General features: G+C 37.7%; 1 protein-coding gene across 1 annotated transcript in view; it reads left to right on the forward strand.

Annotated features, from left to right (window-relative positions):
• The window catches only part of INPP4B (inositol polyphosphate-4-phosphatase type II B), a 252,322-nt gene that overhangs the window by 207,882 nt on the left and 23,275 nt on the right, over positions 1-21,165 (forward strand). Inside the window, 7 exon segments of the mRNA XM_062493100.1 lie at positions 599-771; positions 2,247-2,370; positions 3,308-3,425; positions 8,752-8,892; positions 11,312-11,409; positions 15,008-15,120; positions 17,955-18,109. Coding sequence (XP_062349084.1) covers positions 599-771; positions 2,247-2,370; positions 3,308-3,425; positions 8,752-8,892; positions 11,312-11,409; positions 15,008-15,120; positions 17,955-18,109 — 922 coding nt within the window.

Here is a 21,165-nt window from a genome sequence, read left to right on the forward strand (position 1 = left end):
AAATATTTAAAGAACAATATGGAGAGAAGCTTAAAAAAAAAAGGAATATGATCTTAAGCCTAATATATTTCCAGCCTGTACATTAAGCAGGTGGTCCCCTTCTAGATAGCTATTTTTTATTGTGTTTTGGCCTCCAGCACCCACTTTTTCTTAAATATATGGTTATTCTCCCTGTTTTTGTATTTTTGATGCTACTTCATTTCTTACGTAGCCAGTTGTAAGTCCTGGAAAGAACAGGAGATTTTCATCACTGTCTTTATCTTCATGTGAGGGTTTTTGTTTTTCCCTGTATACTCTGTTTGTGACACTTAAATACAAGTCTTACAGAGATGCTGGAACTGTTAAAAACGGTTGTGGTTTCACGGTGCAGTTGGTTTCAGGCCAGGGATTTAACTCCAGTCCCAGTAGTAAAATGGAGTCCTACTTATAAGCATGTTCTCCAGTGGCATTTCTGGTCCCACAATGGTCTGGGGAGAGCTGCAGGGTTGTTTGAATGGGAAGAATGATCTACACAGCTGCTGCAGCTATCCTTCCTTGCAGAAAAGGGTTTTTCACTCCGAGTTTTCCACTTGGGAACAAATGACCTGTTTTGTTCTAGGTGACTGGTATGAGCAGCTGTACCCACTGGTGATTACACTGAAGGACTGCATGGGAGAGGTGGTGACCAGGGCCAAGCAATCCATGGCGTTTGTCCTGCTCCAGGAACTTGCCTGTGGTTTACCCCAGTGTTTGATGCTGACCCTAAGAAGAGACATCGTCTTTAGCCAAGCAGTAGGTTGTCTTGTGTCACTTACTTCCTTCTGTTGCTGTAATTATAAGCATATTGTTCATGACTGTGTTTGTGGTTTTCATTTTGTTCTTTTATTCCAACTTGACACAAAATATCATTTATTTCAATGATATTTACCTAAATATTTTATAATGTGATAGGAAACTAAATAGTAAATAGAAATCCACAGTACTTCTATCACTGAGTCAGAGGCACAGGTCTTCAATGGACTGGAAAAGTTGCTTAATTCCACATTTGCACAAAGAAAGATCCAGAAATCTATTTTTACACTTCCTAGGTTATATAGTTCTCAAGTCAAACTTTGAATATGTCTTGCTGATAGTCAGAGAATCACAGAGTAGGTAGGGTTAAGGGACCGCTAGAGATCATCCAGTCCAACCCATCTGCCAAGGCAGGGTCGCCTGGAGCAAGTGACAAAGGGACACACCCAAAGAAGGAGACTCCAAATTCTCCTTGGTCAGCCTGTTCCAGTGCTCTGCCACCCTCAGTGTAAAGTTGTTCTTCACACTGAAGTGAAATGTCTTGTATTTTAGTTTATGGCCTTTGCAACTCATCCTGTCACTGGGGACCACTGAAAAGAGTCTGGCACTCCTCTTGGCACCATTTTTGAGGTATTTATGTGTATTAATGAGATCCCTTCAGTCTCCTGCAGTCTGAACGGGCCCAGCTACTGCAGTCTCTCTTCATAAAAGAGATGCTTCAGACCCCAAATCATCTTTGTGCCCCTTCTCTGGACTCTCTCCAGTAGCTCCTTGTGTTTCTTGTCCTAAGGAGCCCAGAATTGAACACAGCACTCCACAAAGAGATGTGGCCTCATGGGGCACTGGCCAGGCAGCATCCAAGCTACGGAGTTTTTTTCTTCTGGTCACCTTGGAAATAGAGAGCAGATTATTTGTTTTCAGTTCGTGGCATTATTTTAAGTGTTTGAAGACTATTAGCATGTCTTACCTTAGAACTGTGTTCCTTTGGCAAATAACTGAAGCTCTGTGTGTCTTCTCCTGTAGATCATATTTTTTCAGATAGATTTTTCTCAAAATATTTCACTTAATTTCTCCCTTAAGTTGTATGTTGCAACTGCCAAGGAGATTCAGCTGCATTAGAGGTTGAACTACTTTCAAATTCATCATAATTCAGAGTCTTAGGTGTTTAAAGCCTGACAAGTAAGGTTCTGGTCTGATTTATGTCAGTATAAATAGCTCACAATGCCACAAAAGAAATTAAGCTTGTCTAATATAAATTAATGTAATATTTCACTACTTTATACACACCCCTCAAAGAAAGCATCAATAATATATTATTATGAAATCATTTAGTCACTTAACAGAAATACCTATGCTGTTTTTCTCAAATATGTAGGTATTACCTCTGTTGTGTATAATGATAGCAAGCCTCATTTTAACTATTTGTCTTGTAACAGTGCACCTCTTAATTGCATGTGTTTTAATTACCTTTACAGCTCGCTGGATTGGTCTGTGGATTCGTAATCAAATTGCACACAGGTTTACATGATCAAGGATTTTTACAACAGCTTCATACTGTTGGATTGCTTGTGCAATATGAAGGACTCCTTAGTACATATAGTAAGTATTGTTCTTGGACAAAGTTCCTTGTGTACCCAGCCCAGCTGTTTACCCAGGAATTTCTTATTTTAACCTCTGCTCTGTTTCCAGTAATTTGGCTTGTTGAATCCAATATTGTCCTTACGAGACAGCGGACTTGCACATAATAGCACAGCTGAAGTCATTGATGCTGTGTTGTCAAATTCTGCAGCAAAAATCGCAAACCTATTTCATTCCGAGTTCCTCAGAGAACATGACCTGCTAATTGTTCCATGCAGACCTGACCCAAAACTACCAGGTTTATAAAGCTAATCCAAACAGCAGATTTAAACTGCTGCTGCCCATATCACCCTCGTCCTTATCACTAATGCTGATAATGTGAAGATAGCCTGAAAACTGTTTCATTAATAGTTTTTATTGTTACAGATGCCATTATGTGATAGGTATTAAAAAGGAAATTTGGAGGGAGAAATTGCCTTATGTTTCAAACGTTGAACTAGATCTATTGGAATCATTCCCCAGATCAGAGATCTTGACCAAAGCAGAGGAATTTAGCATTTGTGCAGCTTTTTAATGCAGTTGCTCACTTGGAGATAACTGTCCTCTGTTTCAAATGATGCTTGTCGTTATTCTCAAAACCTTTGTACTCCCTCATCAGGACAGCCTTTTAAATACTTTAAGAATAGAGAAAAATGGCTTTTCTGAGGCTATTCTATGCCTATGCAGAGCAGGTTGATGTTCAGAGTTGCTCAATACTCATAGTTACCATTTAGGCCACAGAATTGTCACCAGTTCTATAAACCAATCTGGTTTTATGCAGGTTACTGTACTGTGGATTTAGAATTGTGATTTTTAGATGCGCAGACTGGAAAATATAATCCTCATATTGCTTTACTCTAGCCTATACAGTGACTGATCTGCCAACTCTGTAAATAATCTCTTTAATCTTTTCATTTAGGTGAAGAAGCAGGGATGCTAGAAGACATGGCTGTGGGCATTTCAGATTTGCAGAAAGTAATGTTTAAAGTAATTGAAGCCAAATCAGAAGATTTTTTGCCTATTATAACTGGAAGGCGGTAAGAACTTTGTTTCCTGGAGCCCAAGAAACAAAGCTACAGTTTTAATCTGTAGCCCATGAAACCCATCTAATGGTGTCTTGTTGCTGAATTCTATTTTATGGAAAGTGCAGTAGTTTTATTTTTGAGAAGGTGAGGTAGTAGGGACTTCAAAGACTAGTAAGCTCTGGGTTACCCTCCCTATAAAAAGTTAAAAGTTCCAGTTGCTAATACAAATTAATCAGAACAATGTCTGTATTATGCAGAGCTGCTGGTGCATTATTCACAGAGAGATACTGAAACCTAGACAGGTGACAAGGCTATTATTTACAAACATTGCCTCTAACTGAGAACCTGGTTTTGAATTTCAATACAGAATTTGTATTTCAGTGTGAGAAATGAAATTGCAATTCTAAGAGTTAGGCCTTGAATGTTTTTAAGATGAAAACCAAAAAACTCCGATGCTTCTTAGCGTTCAAAGCTTAGTGGTAATTTTGAAAAAAAAAGGGAGCCTTTTTTAGCTGCTGAAAATGACACAGGACATATGCAGTCTCAGAAATCCTTGCACAAAATCACTTATACTTTATGAATCTCACATAAGTACTGCTGAATATCAGGATATAAACTGCAATTAATTTTGGCTATTTGAGGGTTAACAAGATTAGAATGGATTTTTCATCTTTATTATTATTCTAGTCTGAAGCTCCAAATGTTTTTACTTTTGCAGAAATCACTTCCTTAATAATGTCATTATTCTTAAGATGACTGTAAATTAAATTCAGCTAAAAGCAGCAACTTTTAGAAAAACTGTTTCCTCTGAAGGAGGCTTTCACCGCTGATTTACTTAATTATTCTGGATGATTCACTCTCATCGTATGAGCTTTCTGAGAAAGGATTGAAATAAATAGCAGGAAGGCTGGAGTATGATAGACAACACATTGGGAATAATTAAGAATAATTATGATGTGGGGATAAAACAGAAGAAATAAATCCTTTGTAAATCACTGCAGCCACAAATGCTGAAAATTCCAGCATCTACATTTACTGGCTTGCTGCCATTACTGTGGTACACTGTGCTGTCACACCAGGAGGTCCTGGATTTGAAGGAGGCCTGGGTTTTCAGCTGCCTCAAGCATTCTGGATTGATGGAGCAGTCACTGTTTAGGAAGAAGAGCTACAGCCCGTGCTTGCTGTACTGTACTTACCAGCAGATATTCACTGGATGGGATTGGTATCAGAAAAAAATAAAATCTATAAGGCTTACGTGGAGGAGTCCCATTACCCTTAGAGCTGTGATGATACTGCTCCTATCAGCATTGGAAGTCAACCATAAAAAGAGAAGACAGTGAAAAACCTCATTATTTTGTAATAATTGTTTAAGAAGCCCTCAATTTTTAGATCAGTTTGGTTGTTATATGGTGTGACTCAAAAAATGAGACTAAAAGACTGCAGAAGCACAAGACAGAAAATCAAACTATGAATTCTTGTCTTGAAGAGTCAGCATATTCACGTGTAATTGTTTTTTAAGGAAGTGCTTAAGCCCAAGATTCTGTGTGCACAAACAAATCAATCCAAAGTGTGTGGCACTATCTAGAAGTGCACTGACCTGCTGGTGTGGGTAACTCATACTGGCCACCAGTGTCAGCCACCACTCCCACAAGGGAGGTGAAGCTCTCTTCAGGAAATCAAGTTCTTTTATTAGAGCTGAAAATATGCACTTCCTGAATATTATTTATAAAATCACAGAATATTTTGAGTTGGAAGGGGGCCACAAGCATCACCAAGTCCAAATCCTGGCCCTGCACAGGCCATCTCGAGAATCACACCTGGTGCCTGAGAGCTTTGTTCACATGCTTGAACTCTGTCAGGCTCGGTGCTGTGACACTTCCCTGGGGAGCCTGTTCAACCTGCTCAGCCACTCTCTGGATGGAGAACCTGTTCCTGACATCCATCCTAAACCTCCCCTGACACAGCTTCAGGCTGTTCCCTCTGGTCCCATCCCTGCTCACTGGAGAGAAGAGATCAGTGCCTGTCCTGCTGCTTCCCCTCCTGATGAAGTGATAACCACACTGAGGTCTCCCCTCAGTCTCCTTCAGGCTGGACAAACCAAGTGACCTCAGCCACTCCTCACAGCTTCCCCTCAAGGCCCTTCACCATCCTCACGGCCTCCTTTGGACCCTCTCTAATGGCTTCATGTCTTTTTTATATTGTGGCACCCCAAACTGCCCCCAGCACTGGAGGTGAGGCTGCCCCAGAGCAGAGCAGGACAATCCCTCCCTTGCCCAGCTGGCCGTGCTGTCCCTGATGTCCCCAGGACAGGGTTGCCCTCCTGGCTGCCAGGGCACTGCTGACTCACATGGAACTTTCCATCGAGCAGGACCCCCAGGTCCCTTTGCACAGCGCTGCTCTCCAGCCTCTCCTTCCCCAGTCTGTCCGTACATCCAGGGTTGACCCATCCCAGGGGCAGAATGTGGCTCTTCACTTGTTAAACTTCCTATAACTGATGATTGCCCATCTCTCTAATTTGAGGTATCACAGTCTCTTACACTATATTTTCAAGAAAGCCCAAAACTGGACCAGCGCTTAAAGCCACACTGAAGTGATCTAAAACACTGCACTCAGCTGGAAGAAGAGCTGGGTAAAGAACCTCTAGGCTGAGTTGCTGTGACTGACCATGTGTGCATTTTTTTTTTCTTTTGCAAAGCAAAGTCCATGTAAATTACTTATTTGGGGTTTACTGCAATGAGCTAAAAGTGTGCACTTTCAGCCAACTCAAAGCAGCTGCAGGATCCATGACCACCAGCCAGGTGGGGAGTACTTTTCAGAAGCATTCTAACAAGACTGCAAGTGTATGTCTATCTTTAAATGTGATGATAACAAATATTAGAGAATAAAGCAAAGACAATTAAAGAGGGATATTTTTAAGCAGTCCTGTTTAGGCAAATCATAGGTGTTTAAATATTTAAAACTTAAATTTATACAATTTCTTCTTAAATAGATGAAGATTTATTATTTAGTCTCTTAAAACACACGCTTGCTTTCTCCACTGTGTTTCCCTGAAAGATTATTAAATGTTAAAAATTATGTAGTGATTTTTCCATCTCATTGGAAAATGTTGTTCCCACCTAATTCACCTCCTGCCAAAATCACCTGATAGCTCTGCACTGAATCTAGCCATAAAAGAGAGAAAGCATATGACAATAACATTTACTATTATATTTCTTTCTCTTCTTTAAGTAGAATCACAGACCTGTAAGATCTTTGGTAAACTGCTATGAAACAAGTCCTCCAGATTTCAATACTTTGAATTGTTTCTTTTTTTGCCTCCACTTGACTTCAGTACTATTCTTGGACTTTCTAGACAGCTCTGTCATAGCTTTATAGCTTTTTTCTTCCATAATTAAAAATGCATTATTTTCATTGTGCAATTGGTAACAGACACTTTAAAGTTACCAAGGATTATCTCTGAGACTTCAAAAAGCGTTTTGAAAGAGGAGGGGGAAAAAAAAGACAAAAGGGGGAAGTTCTGATGCTAATTTATAAAGATCAGCATTTCTCAGTGTTCTCTCACATGCAGAGATTTGTAGTGATTTTGGGAGTAGTGAGATGTAACAATGAAGTGATTTGGTGGCATTCTGGTTCTGTAGTGTATGCTCTTTGAATGATACTCAACCAACATTTCTTCTCAAGCTCATCAAAGCAGTCACAAGAGTGTTCTGGTAGGACTTGACAGCAGCCAGGAGGGTTCTCAGGCTGAGAATTAATGCTGCTGTGCAGAGGTCATGGGAACCATGTTCTTTACTACCCTTTTTGCGAACTTTCTATTTCTTTCACATGGGTGAATTAATTTAACAGAACATAAACTTACCTGGGAAGCAGAACTATTTTGTTTTTTCTCTCCCCTTCCTGAGACATGTTTTCCATTCAGGACTCATAGTTCCTCTCAGTGGGGAACATCTGGCATTTGCTCAAAGGTTGCATGCCAGTTCTGGCCTGAACTAAGCAGGTGCTGCTGCCCTTGCTAAGTGCAATTGCATTGCAGTCACAGGTCTGCACTGGATCAATTTGACTTTGTTCTCAGATACATGAGCAGGACAAAGTTTAAATATGACCCCTGGCTCTTCCAAGTGGAACCTGTTTTTCCAAACGCTTAAGCTGGTGCCAGTCGTCCCAAGCTTGCCAAAGGTATCAGAGCTACTGCAGAAACTGACCTTTTTCTTCAAGGTTTTCTGTCTTTTCTCACCCAAATTCTCCACGTGGGTAATCCAGATGGCATTTTTATTATTTAGCAAGTATGTGATTGAAGAGTTGTAGGGACTTCATGATTATTTGAATAGGTGCAAGCAATTATCCCTCTTAAATTTACATACAAAACTTGTGTGACTTCCTTGGCCTGACTTCTGTAGGCAGGATAGATCTTCCTCCCCTCCTCTTGCTGTAATACCCCTTGTTGCTGGTGTGGTATTCCAAAGGCTGTCTGCAGGAGTGAAAAATTTCAGCCTCCATTGTCAGTCAGCCCTCTCTGATTTAAATACCAGATCCTGGAAACAAGTGGGTTTGCTTCTAGTCTGTTCTTTTTCATTTGGGTTGATTGCTCTAACAATGAAAAGAAAGGAAATACAAGCTAAGATAACATCATCTCATTGTTTCTGTTGTGTGGTCAGGCATCAGTTCTCAAAGGCAGGTGAAATCCAACCTGGGGCTTCCATGTGATCAGAATTTGACCTGGCAGCCAAAGTATCACATTTTTCATGAAGTCAGACCAAACACAAATATAAGCCCAGAACTGCTATATATCATATCCCTCCTCCTAAAACAGGCTTTATGTTTGTGTAATGAGCCTTCAGTTATTGTCTTCACAGAGACAATTTTGTTATTGGTGATGCTTTCTACCTCCAGGGAGAAAATCCAACCACTGAAGAAAATGGCCGTTTTACTTTGGCTTTTTGTGGAAGGTTTTTGCTTGTATTACTTTTAGAGTGTATCCCAGATCAAGTTGTGACTTTGGAATTAAGTTGTTTTTGTAATTCAGCAAGATGCATTTTAAGAGTTGAGGTATTCTTATTGACATTTTGGTAGCAGAGGACTTTTTTGTTGCTTTCATCCTTAGTCCTCTTTTCACTTCAGTAAAGAAGTTATTTTGTAGTTGTATATAGTTATACCTGCCTTTTTCTTACAGCTTGGTTATGCTCTTGAAAAAAGCAAGCTGAATCAGCCCTTTTTATGGTTCTATTAAGGGAAAAAAGGGAGGGATTTTCAGCTCTATACATTCTTTATAATTTCGGAAGATTATTTTAAGGAAACCAGTCAAGAACCCCATCCTTATTCTTGTTTGTATTTTTCCTAGTGAACATTACATTATAGAGGTCCAGCTTCCAGCCAAGATGTTTGAGCTGCTGCCACAAGAGATTAAAGAAGGAAAGCTGCTTCGCATGTATCCAGTGCTCTTTAATGTTGGAATCAATGAACAGCAAACACTGGCAGAGAGGTAAGAAAAAGTCATGTTTCATTTTCTGTCCAAGTACTCCATGCTGGTACAGGATCTCTCTCAGGATTAGAAATAAATCTTCTTTGTTATTTGCTCTTGGACCATCTCACGTTGACTCAGTGTGTATTTTAAAAGGTATTAAAGGAAATAAACACAAGCTATGAAGCAATACAGAATAATGAAAAAGTCCAGATGAAGATAGGACCACAAGCAGTGCTTTGTTCCACAGAGTTGGTGCTATATTTCTCTTGGATACAAATGCAAAATAAATTTATATTTCACAGATGCAGAATTTTGTTTGTATGCAGCACATGAAATTCTCAAACAAGACTGAAAATTCAAAATTCTTAGTCTTAAAGGTGGGGTTGAAGAATCTGGACAAGTCATAAGCTAGAGAAATTTTCTCTGTTTTTTAGGGCTTTTTTCCGGGGTTGTGGTCTGGTATTAATAATAGGGAATGCATTAGTAGGTTGTTTGTAGAAACAGGAAGGCTGATAAAGTTCTGACGTGTTATTAGTGCTCCTTTGCAAGAGATTGCTGGAAACTAATTAATTAGTATAATAATAGTCAAAGTTTCACCAACGTATTAATTTTCTCTTCCAAGAGAAGATTATCTGTCGGTCATGTTAAAATACATTTGTGCAGCACACAAAACTGCAAGGTAGAAATCAGGATGTCAACACAGCCAGCTACTTTTTTTAAACTTCTTTTTCTTTTAGCTGCTTTCATGACCAGAACATCCAAAATACATAATACTTATCTTTAGATTCCATTCACTAAACCAAAAGCTTATTATAACAAAAGTGTAGCTGGAGTAATAGAGGGAGAAGTGAAAATCTTTAACCTGGACAATAGGCAAGAATTTAAGCACCACAGGAGTTTCACCCCCTGCTCTTTGTACACAGCCAAGTAAAATCAGTCTTTTAAAGAAGATACTAAAGAATGTCATCAAGTAGCTTTGTGAATGTTTATCGGAGACTTTTCCAAAGTTGAGTGGTGATATGTGAGGAAAATTTAGGCAGGAGATTGAAATGGGAGGCATAGACTGAATAAAAAGACAGTAAAAACTGGCATATTACTGGTGAAAGAGTTGGATGGTTGTTTAGAGAACTTGGGAACTTCTTGAAAATGAAAAGAGGTTAGTCTTGATGCCATAAAGAAGAAAGCACTAAGAGGAGTGACATGGCGAAAATCATAATATGCAAAACCAGCAAAATTAGTCATGAGAGTTTTGAGTGGGACGCATCTCATTTTCCAAAACGAGAGATAAGGCATGATGTGGTAACCAAGAAGCAAGCTGGTGAGAGCTTACATGTGTGAGACTGTCGGGAAGGACTGAGTGTTACAGATGTTCTGAACAAAAATTTGACAAGGTTTAGAAATAGCCTGATTACCTGGGGGCTTGTAGAGGAGTTGGTTGAAAAGATGCCTGGTTTGCAGGTGAAGTTGGCAGGAAATTGTTCCCAGTGGACATTCTACATTATGCACAAAGAAAGCCGTGAGAGAAAACATAATACCCGCATATCTGTAACTATGGATATGTACTAATATCTACCAAATCAATTCAATGCAGAAGCAGCTCTTCTGTGACAGTGCAGCAATGGCTACTGAGGAAGTAGCCAAGTATTCCCTTTCCCTTTGGCCCATTGAAATATTTGCTTCCCTTGTACACAATATAGCTGTAGAATTTGGTATCGTCTGACCTGTGTCCCCTTCTCTCTACCCGAGTTTTTCACTTACCTGCTCGTGCCCCTTTTTCTGTACTCTTGAATTTCCATTTCAAAGCATTTCTAAAGATGAATTGCAAAAACTTGGCCCTAACTGCCATGGGGATATTCCTGTCTTTGCAATCATATCTCCTATAGTACCATGCGATTTATTTTCTTGGCATGTGAAGTGTGGCTGTTGTAGAAATCTTGATCTGAGAGAGAAACATATTTGTTTATATAGCTATAATTAGTTTGTAGATAAGCTTCTCTTCCATCTTATGTCACTTCCATATTGTCCAGCTCTTATAGAAATTAATATGCTTAAGCAACAACAGCACTAAGAGACGGAGTTGGTGTTCTCTGCCTATGGTCTTATTTGGAATTCCCCCAAAGTGCCTTTCTTTTCATTCAGGATTTGTGAGGTCAAAAACAATAAGTGCCCTATTGCATGTTTGTAAATGGATTGCTTTGTTAATAAATTTTCAGAAGAATTAACCATCAGGGATTATATAGTTTCAAAAAATTAGTTCCAAAGCACACAAGAACTTAGCTGCTGCATGTTTGATGAAATCTAATACGTTCAGCAATATAAAACATAATATAAAATCAAAGTTATTTCTTTATGTAAAGAAATAATTATGAAAGATAATCTATCTTTGTTTTGGTTTCTGGGTTTTGGGGGTTTTTTTCATAATTGTGTGTTTTCATAGGTTTGGAGATACCACTTTGCAGGAAAACATTAACCAGGAAAACTTAGAACTTCTCAAAGAATATTACAAGTTATTTACGGAAAAAATGCCTCCTGATTGTGAGTACAAAATATTGCAATGTCCAGATAGCTTTGAAAAGCTTTGATGGATAAAAGGTTATAAGACAGTATCTGTACACAGCCCTGCTGATCTCAAGAGTGATTTCAGGCCCAGTGTCATAGCAGAAACTGCAGAGAGAATCAAACAGAGGAATGATGAACTGAACAGCTATTTTAAGTTATTAAAATTATAAGTTTCTTAATATTTCAAGTAGAGGACAGTCTGTAACTATTGTATTTGTAGAGAAACACTTGGTAGGAAATTTCATCAGCTTCAGTCATTCCCTCTGTTCTTATTCTGAAAATGTGCTGAGGTTTGGTGAACCACTGAGAAATTTGCAAATGCAAATACAAGCAATGAGCCACATCATCATGATGTGAATAACAAGGTTTCATTAGAATAGTCCTTGTATTCCACTTTTACAGAAATTCCATATCACAAACATAAACATTACTATGCTGTTACTCTGATTGCCAAAAACAAGGGCTGAAAAGATTCTTGCATCAATCTAATCCTGTTAATGTTGTTTTAATGCCCAAAGTATAGAACCAAATGTTGCAGATTTATCAGCCTGATTTTAAAACCCTGTGTAAAGCTTTGTTACATCAAATCACAACACATGTATGAATACATGTGTATCTCTTATATCGGGATGATTTTAGTTTTTTAATAATTTTGACAGAAACAAAAGCTTTCTTCCTAAATGGTGGGCAGGATGCCCATCTATCCACCCACAGACCTAGTATTTCTAGGATGTCTATAGAGAAACTCATACAACGAGTTGTATGGGGAATTTTGCCAAGAAAATATCCTCGAAAAACAAACCTCATCCAGGTTAGGACTAAGGATTTTCTGCCTCATAAATGGATTGGATTTTATAAAAGCAAAAATCTGCATGCAGATAGTATCAGCTACTTTTCATTAACGGAATTTCAATTTGTACTGCTGTCCTGCAGGATTATTAGTGAGCCACACAGTTCCTGGACTTCTTCCAGACTATGCAGACTTTTGAGAGCTAATCTTGTCTAGTTCATCATGTCTTTTCTGGTTATAATAACCTTCTTGCTTTTTTTCTCTACTTTTAAGGACTGAGTCTCTACACAAATTTTTATGAGACACAAAGCACCTCTTGGTTCCACTGCCCTTCTCAGTAGCTCCCTGCCAGTATATAGAATAACTCTTTTGCCTTGGAGAAATGTACCTTTTAAACCAGCCCCCTGGGAAAAAAGTGAAACTCTCAAACTTCATTTATGGGAGGACTTTAATCCCTCCCCTGTTCCCCCACCTGTGGAAGACAAAGCTGGCAGCAGCTCTGGTGCTGGTGCCAAGTGAGAGGCATTCAGTATTGATGGCTCTTTGATATTTTTGTCCCATCTTTCCAAATAATTTCCTGTAGTGCCAAATCTGTGCTAGAAAATAAACGCAGGACCATGTTCCCAAAGCTGTTAGCACCACACAGTGCTCATAAAGCCTGACAGAATTTGAGGACTCATGGTCCTGTTTGCCAGGCTGTTGCATCCACCCATGGCAGCCTCCTTTGCTTGCTGCTTCCTTCATATATTCCCTTTCAAAGAACTCAGTTTTCCACTCCCAGAAAGGTATTGCCACCTTTGCTACTAGTTTTCCTCTTGTGTCTGTATTTCCCCTTGCCAATAATATTCATGCTTGTAACTAAGCATACACTGACTTTCTATCTTCTTTAAGATGAACACACACTTCATCATTTACCCATTTGTTAACCTCTTCAATTCCTTCAGCAGAAACTGAAAATAAGAGTGTGTTCCCAGAAAGATTCCTACCAAAAATGGTGACCAAATATAGCTCTGGTTGAGGCACCAAAATGGTACTGCTTTTATAGAAATGCGAAGGATAGTAAGGGTCCAAAAATATAAGATGGTTGTTTAGTAGTATATTATTAACTGAAAACAACAAGGCTGTTTGGTACTTCCAGGCTCCTCACCCTTATAATCAATAATGATAATGGTTTGATGGTTTAATACTGTGGGGGACCCAAGAAATTTAAGCAATTGATCATTTCCAGCCAAGGTGCACCTTATTTGACAGTAGTATAAATTAGGAGACTCCTGCTGTACCTCTGGTGAAGCACCCCTTGGAGATGTTGCATTTTCTGCTGTGAACCAAAGGAAAGCCGCCTGGAAACAATGAAATGTTTAGAGATATATTTGCATAATCTCCAAGTATCTTTTGTCATTGTGTGCTCTGTGTTTTAAAGAAACAGATGCAGCCATAAGTGTAATAGCAGAATATAATGTGATTTTATGTGCTCTGCATTATCTAAGTGTACAATCAGAACTTGTAGTACACAGTTAAAACAATCCACATTAAGATTATTGCAAAACTAGTCTGGGTGTACTTTTTTGTTGTTGTTGTTTGTTTGTTTGTGAGTTTTTTCAGACAGCACAGTATGAGTGAAGCAATTTAGTTTTTTTAAGTATATTTAAGTTACCCTTTACTGTGAATCATGGATAAAGGAAACTACAGAATTTATTAGATGTAAAAGGTAAAAGCCTGTTGATGAGAGGGATCATTCCAACTTCAACCACGTTAAGAGAAGGGATTTGACCTTCGTTAATACTTCTCTCATTTTTATTCTTTCAGTTGAGTATAAGTCTTTGGGCTTGGTTTTGGGACCTGGGTTGTGGTTTTTCCCCCCCCCCGTCGTCACTGGATGGACAATTTACTTTCTCTGCTTGAAGAAACTGTATCCCTTGATCGATTTAGTTTCACTTTATCTCACTTGATTCTGAGCCCTTTATTTGGTGAAAACTGTAATTAATCACCATGAGAAGAAGTAATTTCAGAAAACAGATTTTGCTTGTTTTTATTGATTTTCAAAACTAGTGAAGATGAATGTAGCATTAGAAAAATCCCTCCTATATATACATATGAAACAGAAAAATAAATTGCCTACTCTTGAATTTTTGCTAGAGATGTAGGATAAACTTCAGCTTAGATGCCATACCCAGAACAATCAGGTAAATTTTGGATTTTGTGTAAACCTGAAATTATTTTCTACTTCAAAATAAATCCCCATTTAATTTCAGACTAAGAAATACACTCTGTTAATTTTTAGAGGGGATACTTAGTGCTGCTTAACTGTTATGTTACATTATATAAAAAACTAAGTCACATTTCAAAACAAAAAATAGATGTTTCCCTTTGGAAACAAAACCAACATTTTTTACTTTAAAATAAAAAAATCATCCCATCAAAGTAGGTTGTAATGCACTCAGATTTTTTTCGGATTTTCATTGAATGTCTGTCATAGCTGATGAACAGAACTACAGCTGAGATTTGATTTTTGTTTTTCACCATCCATTTACAAAATAAATGATACTTTAAATTTCCACTGGTACTTTAAATTTCCACCTAAAGATCTTAGCGAGGACAACCCAATATACTCAATAAGACATAAGGTTTGCTTATTCCTTGAATATTTAGCTGGTAATTTCCATCCTGTGTTCCCAAACAAGGCTGTAAATAATAGACATGTTCTTCACCATGAGCATTTTTCAGTCAGGACAACCATATCACCTACCTTATCATAATGAGCAACTTTATCATCCTTTCTTCTAGGTTTACCACATTTTCAAGAACAAAATGATTTAAAGGGATTGCTAGAAAGTCTTCATCAAAATATCCAGGCCAAAAAGAGAAAAAATGTAGAAATCATGTGGCTGGCTGCAACGGTAAGCTCTCGTTTCAAAGAAATTGATGAGCTAATTTTTCATAAGCCTGCTGATATTGTAAGTGCAATGGATTTTAAGGATATGATTGGAGAGCTCACTGGTTAAAGGAGGCAGATGTGCTCAAATGCTTTTCTAACATATTCATTCTCATAGTTACTCATTCCACTCAGAAACTTATCTCTTCTTCCTCCACTAAATTGCAGACAATTTATTTTTCTCACTTTTTAGACTGGTAGAACATGCTAGAATTTGAGCGACTCATTTAATATCTACTCTTTGATAACATAAAATTACTCAATATAATTTCTTTTTGTAGTGTCCTGTGGGATATGATTGCTTGCTTTGGCCTTTTTGTTTTGCTATTGCTGCATACAACTTTTGATTTTCTGTAATTGAATTAATTTCACAAGTAACTGTTACAAAAGACATGCAAAAGACACAGGGAGAACACAAAGAAATTTGTTTATGTGAGAACGATTAATACTTACTTTGTTTTTCCCTCATAATTCCTTTCTGTTTCCCAGTCCTGTGGAGTTTGTATATTTAAAATAAAAGCCAGGAAAATAAGTTTAGATGTTTGTAAAGAGCTCAAGCTTTTCAGGAATGTGAAATTCAGCCAGGTACTTGTCTTATATTTAGAAAAGTACCCTTGGTATCTCTGCCCCCTTATACCAGCAGGGACTTTTTGGTATCTACTGAAAGTGAAGCAAGGCTTTGGGTTTTGGAAGACTTTCAAATGTATATACCCTTCATGGCAAATAAATATTTGATACAAAATTATTAATAACATTTTCTGTGACTTTTTATTAACACCAGAGAAAAGGCAGTCTTAACTATATGTTGGTATTAATAACACTGCCGTAACTTTCATATTGCTAATAACATTTTGCCTTGTGGTTAATAAATATTATCACATGCTATTACAATATAAATCCTTTGTAAGTAAAAATATAAGTTTTTCTTGCAGTACCAATCCTGCAATTACAGGATGAAACACTGCTCTTAAATAAGTAAAAGTTACAGTATAAAATGAGTTACAAAGAATGTGCTAAATCTTTGAGTATAGAAAGTTGTATTCTACCATCTATTCAGGGTTCCCTGAAAATAATTTCATGGGTAAAGAGCATTCTTTGGACATACAAAGTGTTTCAGGTTTCTCGTTCTCTGAATTCTATTGCTCTTTAGGTTCCCTTACTTTAACATTCTGAAATGTGTGTTTCTGGTTCCAATGATCTACACACTGTTAAACTATGTTTCATTTATTTCTTGAAAAAGATGCAAGACTAAAACTTTTTCAGTGCAATAGCTGTGCAATTTCACTTTTTTATTGCACTAAGTGTATAAGATTCCATGTATGTATCTGTACCTGCATGTAATTTCTGATATAACTGGACTCTAAGAATAAATCTAAGAGAAGTTAAGTCTATTTCTTCTCTTCCTATGTCTTCCCTACATCAGAGCCCATCACTCATACAGAATAATAACCTGGGATTTTTTACTTTATTTTTCTATGAATTTTTAATAATTTTAATTTTTTTAGGACTCATTCATGTTGAATAGCCCCCATGACTCATAAACTTCCACAGATACAAGTGTAAAGGGAATTAATCTCTTCAATTAAGCAGTTAACTTCTTTCACACCATTATTAAAGAAAATCATCATATAGTACTTTATTTAAATCCCAGTGCAACTGTTCAAATTTTTAAACAGATTTAACTTTTAAAATTTTATTTATTTATAGGATGGAAGAAACACTCATAGGTTCTTCTTCACTATCCTGTACCTCTTTGGGTCCTAAGTAAGATTCCCTTAATTGATTCCCTAAATTAAACTTTTGAGATAGCCTTCACCATGGTATCACAAAGAACTTAAAGGCTCTAAGTATTTTCTGGGCCATTGATTTTAATAGAATTTCTGAGAATGCAATTTACAGATGAACAAATGCTTATTTGTTCAACTGACATTGTGGAGATCATATTCCAGTTTCATTCTGTGAGCTCTTCCGTGGTAGCCAATGTGGGAAGTTCCTTTTTGTGATTGCTGCTCTCATTTATTGCCTTGCCTTATTCTCACAAACATTTTAGGGTTTCATGTGGTTATCCCTATGATTCACCAGGGAGAGTTGTAAGCAAAATATTATCTTTTCTCAGGGCAAATTCCATCTGGGGAAAGGTAGACCCACACTTGGGCATGGCAGTTCTTCAAATTTTCCTTTTTCTAGTAAAATATTGTTTGAAACCAAAGTATGAATTGATGGACTGGTACAACCACAGATTGATTCTTAAGGGGAGAAATCACCCTCAAAAATAGGGTGTTTCCCTTATGCCTTATAACTTCTTCAAAGTGTAAGTGGAAATAGATAGTCCATGGCAATCATTTGTGTTAAACTTCATTAATTATGAGTCACATAGGACAGTTTACCTGTTGAAAGTAAAAGCTATTTCAGTTCAGATGTGTCTGACTCCATACCTTCACAAGAAGTTATTCTGCTGCATTTATGTTTGTGAGTTAAGACTTACCCAGGTTTTTCTTTATTCATTAGGTATTCAGACAATTGAGCTTTCATTGAACAGGATGGTTGCTAGATTAAGTGAGGAAACAGTGAAGGAACTGTTTCTTTTATAGCTATAAAAAATTTCTTTTATAGTTATAAAAATCCTATTTCAAGTTCAGGAATTGAATGTACCAGTAGTAACTTTTAACAGGCGCTTCCTTCCTGAGAAACGCTGTAGCTCTCGGGATGCGCTTTGTGCGCTTGCAGGGTTGCAGGGCCGCACAGCAGAGCCTGCCTGGTGGGAGAAGTGCCAACCTGCAGGGGCTGCCTGTGTTGCAGATCTGCCGGAAGCTGAACGGAGTGCGCTTCACCTGCTGCAAGAGTGCCAAAGACAGGACATCCATGTCGGTGACACTGGAGCAGTGCTCCATCCTGAGGGACGAGCACCAGCTGCACAAAGACTTCTTCATTCGGGCGCTGGATTGCATGAGGAGGTAGGTGGGGGTCCATGCACCTTGAGTTGAGGCCAGGATCGCCAGCACAGGGGTCTAAAGCTGGTTCTAAATGCTCAGTAGAGCCCAGCCGTGGCTGGTAAGTCACCTCTGGAGTGCAGGGTCTTCACAGCTCTGTGTTTTATCACTAATTAATAGTTTCTGAGATAGATAAGTGAAACCTCGCAAGGGTCAGCTCATTGACTGTAGAATCTGAACAGCAGTTGCTTTAAAGAAGTTATGTTTCAGTTTTTAGGGTATTTTAAAAAACATTTGCACAGTCAATAAATAATTTGTACAACATTTGCACAAATACTGAGAAAGCAAAAGAAGCATTTGTTACAGGTGGCAATTCTTACTAGTCTGTGTTGCTAAAAAGAAACATGCAAGTAAGTTTGGACTGGTTGTGTTTGCCACTAATATCTGATAAAATCTTTACAGTGCTTTGAAAAAAGTTAATTAAAACATGTTTTATTCTAAATTGCACCTATGCAGAAATTGAGGCTGATGTTATCAGGAGTGAGTAATTAAAAGATGTAAAGATTTCTCATTACCTGAGTCTTTGATGGATAAAAAACCTTATTGAACAAACAAGTTTTGATCATAAAATGAATCCAGATGCTTGATTGTCTACAGAAACTTTCATCATTGCTTTTAATGAGCTTAATCATGTAGTTTTAATCATATTGTCTATAGGAATTTTGAAACAGGTATCCACAACACTAGAATAATATATAACAAAGGTCACTGAGAAACTAATAGAAAACATTTTGGTCAACCTGCAAAGAAGTAACTGAATCATATCTTGATCTTTTGTGAAACACAAATTGTTTGTTTGGTGGATTTGTAAAGATCGTACTAAATACAAAATTGTGTTTAGAGTCTGTAATGGGTAATTCTGGACCTTCATATTTATTATTGCCAAAATAGATGTTTAATGTCTAGATTAATACTGTAGGTTTACCCACATGGTGTTCTTTTGTCCTTTGACAAAGATATCTGTTCTAAGGAAAAAAGTTAATTTTATAAAGAGTAAATGAGCCGAGATAGCTCAGTGGGAGGTTTGGTTCACAAGGTGCTGCTAATGCAGTGAGATGTGGAGTGTTGAGCTGAGCTGTATCATTTTGGATGTATTGTTACCTTGCCTAAATCCCTCAGTCTCTGTAGTATTTCAGTGAGTGAATGACTTTTGTGCAGTCTTTCATAACTACATGTTTTATCATTAATGAATTCTGAGTTTTCAGTGTTTAAATTTCATTTGTTGGCATTTCAAATGCTTTTTTTTTTTTCTATTGTCTCCAATAAATACAAAAGCGTGTAAGCTACAGTAAGTTACCAGACACGGGAAAATGAATTAATTACATAAAATCACCATAATGTTAGAATAGCAGTGAGTAGAATAGTGGATTGAAAAATTTTCAGATATGAATAAAATTTTCAAAACCCCCTAACTTGTTAGTAAAAAAATCTAGTAGATTTTTGTAAATCAAAATATAAATGATTCTGAGTGGTTTTATGTCATGGGACTGATTTGAAAGTTGAGAAGATTAACACATTAGTTATATTTGCAGGTAACAGTAATTTGAAGTCACAAAAGAATGGTGTAAAGACAACAAAAAATCTGAATAATACTTAAAAATTCAATAAGCAGATGGGCATATGAGGTTGAAGCACCATTATAAAAATGTGAAACCTATCAGTTATGCTGCAGTTTCAAACAGAGAAAGCTTTATCCTGCTCTAACCCTGTAAATGAATTCCAGGCTTGAACCAAAGTAGGTGAAAAATGTGTTGGATGGGAGGAGATAACTTTGGCTTGGGTGGTAGGATTGTCTGAGGATTGAAGCAAAGGCTTTTCAAGTAGTGGCTGTAGCAGACAAAATAATTTGCACCATCAGGATAATAAAGAAAGAAATCTTCTAACTGTGCTGGTTACCGTCAGTCTAACACTGCTCAACTGCTCACATAAGCAGAGGTTTAAAAATACACATATTTTTTTAAACCACCCAAATTACTCTTGTTCCTTCCCAAATTACTCTTTTGCCCTTATGAGTTGGTCAATGAAAGCCCAGAAATTCAGAACAGAAGGGTAAAAATGTCTAATGACAGCATAGTACTTCACGGTACTCCCATTGAGAGCTGGCCTGGCAGTTCAAGATGTGTCTTTGGTTGGGGGGGTTTTGTATCTTTGGTGCTACAGACATCCAGCAGGAGTGCCTCTGGAGCAGTGTTGGAAGGCACACAGCACTGCTACCTGGGCGGCCTGGCAAGGACCCTCCAGCTGGATACTGTTCCTGAGGCAGATGGAGACAGGAGCGTTGCAGAGAAAGGCATTTTGAGACAGCAAACTGGGAAGGAAAGAGCAAATAGGCAAAGCAGAGGGCAAAAACCCTTGTTTTCCACAGGTGTTTCAGATAAATGTCCTGCATTTCACTTGGAGGGAAGTTTGGCAACTGTGTTCTTGAGGTTTGCGTGAATGAGGTCAACAGACTTGTTTGGTAGCCATTCTGGTATTTGTCCTTTTGTAGTTTCTTTTTATTTGATTACTTTTGCAGATCTGAAAGTTAGTGCTATGCATTTCTCAAATTTTCATTAGGTACTTTTTGAAGCTTTTAGAATGATTTTCACATCTAAAAGAACCTATTTTGTTTCAAGGGCAGACAGAGAAAAACTATTTGCCATTTAATTTGCAATTTTAGCAGTTTCTTCCCCAATGAATCTTCTCTAGATCACTTTGTTAAAACTTTGTCAATCAAATCCTTTTGTGCTGATTGCCACAAATTGCTTTTAAGCCTTTCAAAAGAACAAGTAGACATGAAAAATTCAATTTTAACATCCAGAATCCTAACAGACTGGATTGATCTTTGAAAGGCTTCTTTTAAGACTTAACAGTAGGAGATAGAAACTACTGTGAAACTAAGTGAGCTGTGGAAGTAAATGGTGATTCAAAAGCAGCGTTTATTGGAAATGCCATCATTTTGAGATATGAAAATTGCAAAGGTCCCTGTGTAGCTGTAAGGCTTTTTCTTTTCCTGCCAGTGCTGACACAGCTTTGCTGAC

This window comes from Cinclus cinclus, chromosome 5 (genome assembly GCF_963662255.1).
Source record: "Cinclus cinclus chromosome 5, bCinCin1.1, whole genome shotgun sequence".
Lineage (NCBI taxonomy): Eukaryota > Metazoa > Chordata > Aves > Passeriformes > Cinclidae > Cinclus > Cinclus cinclus.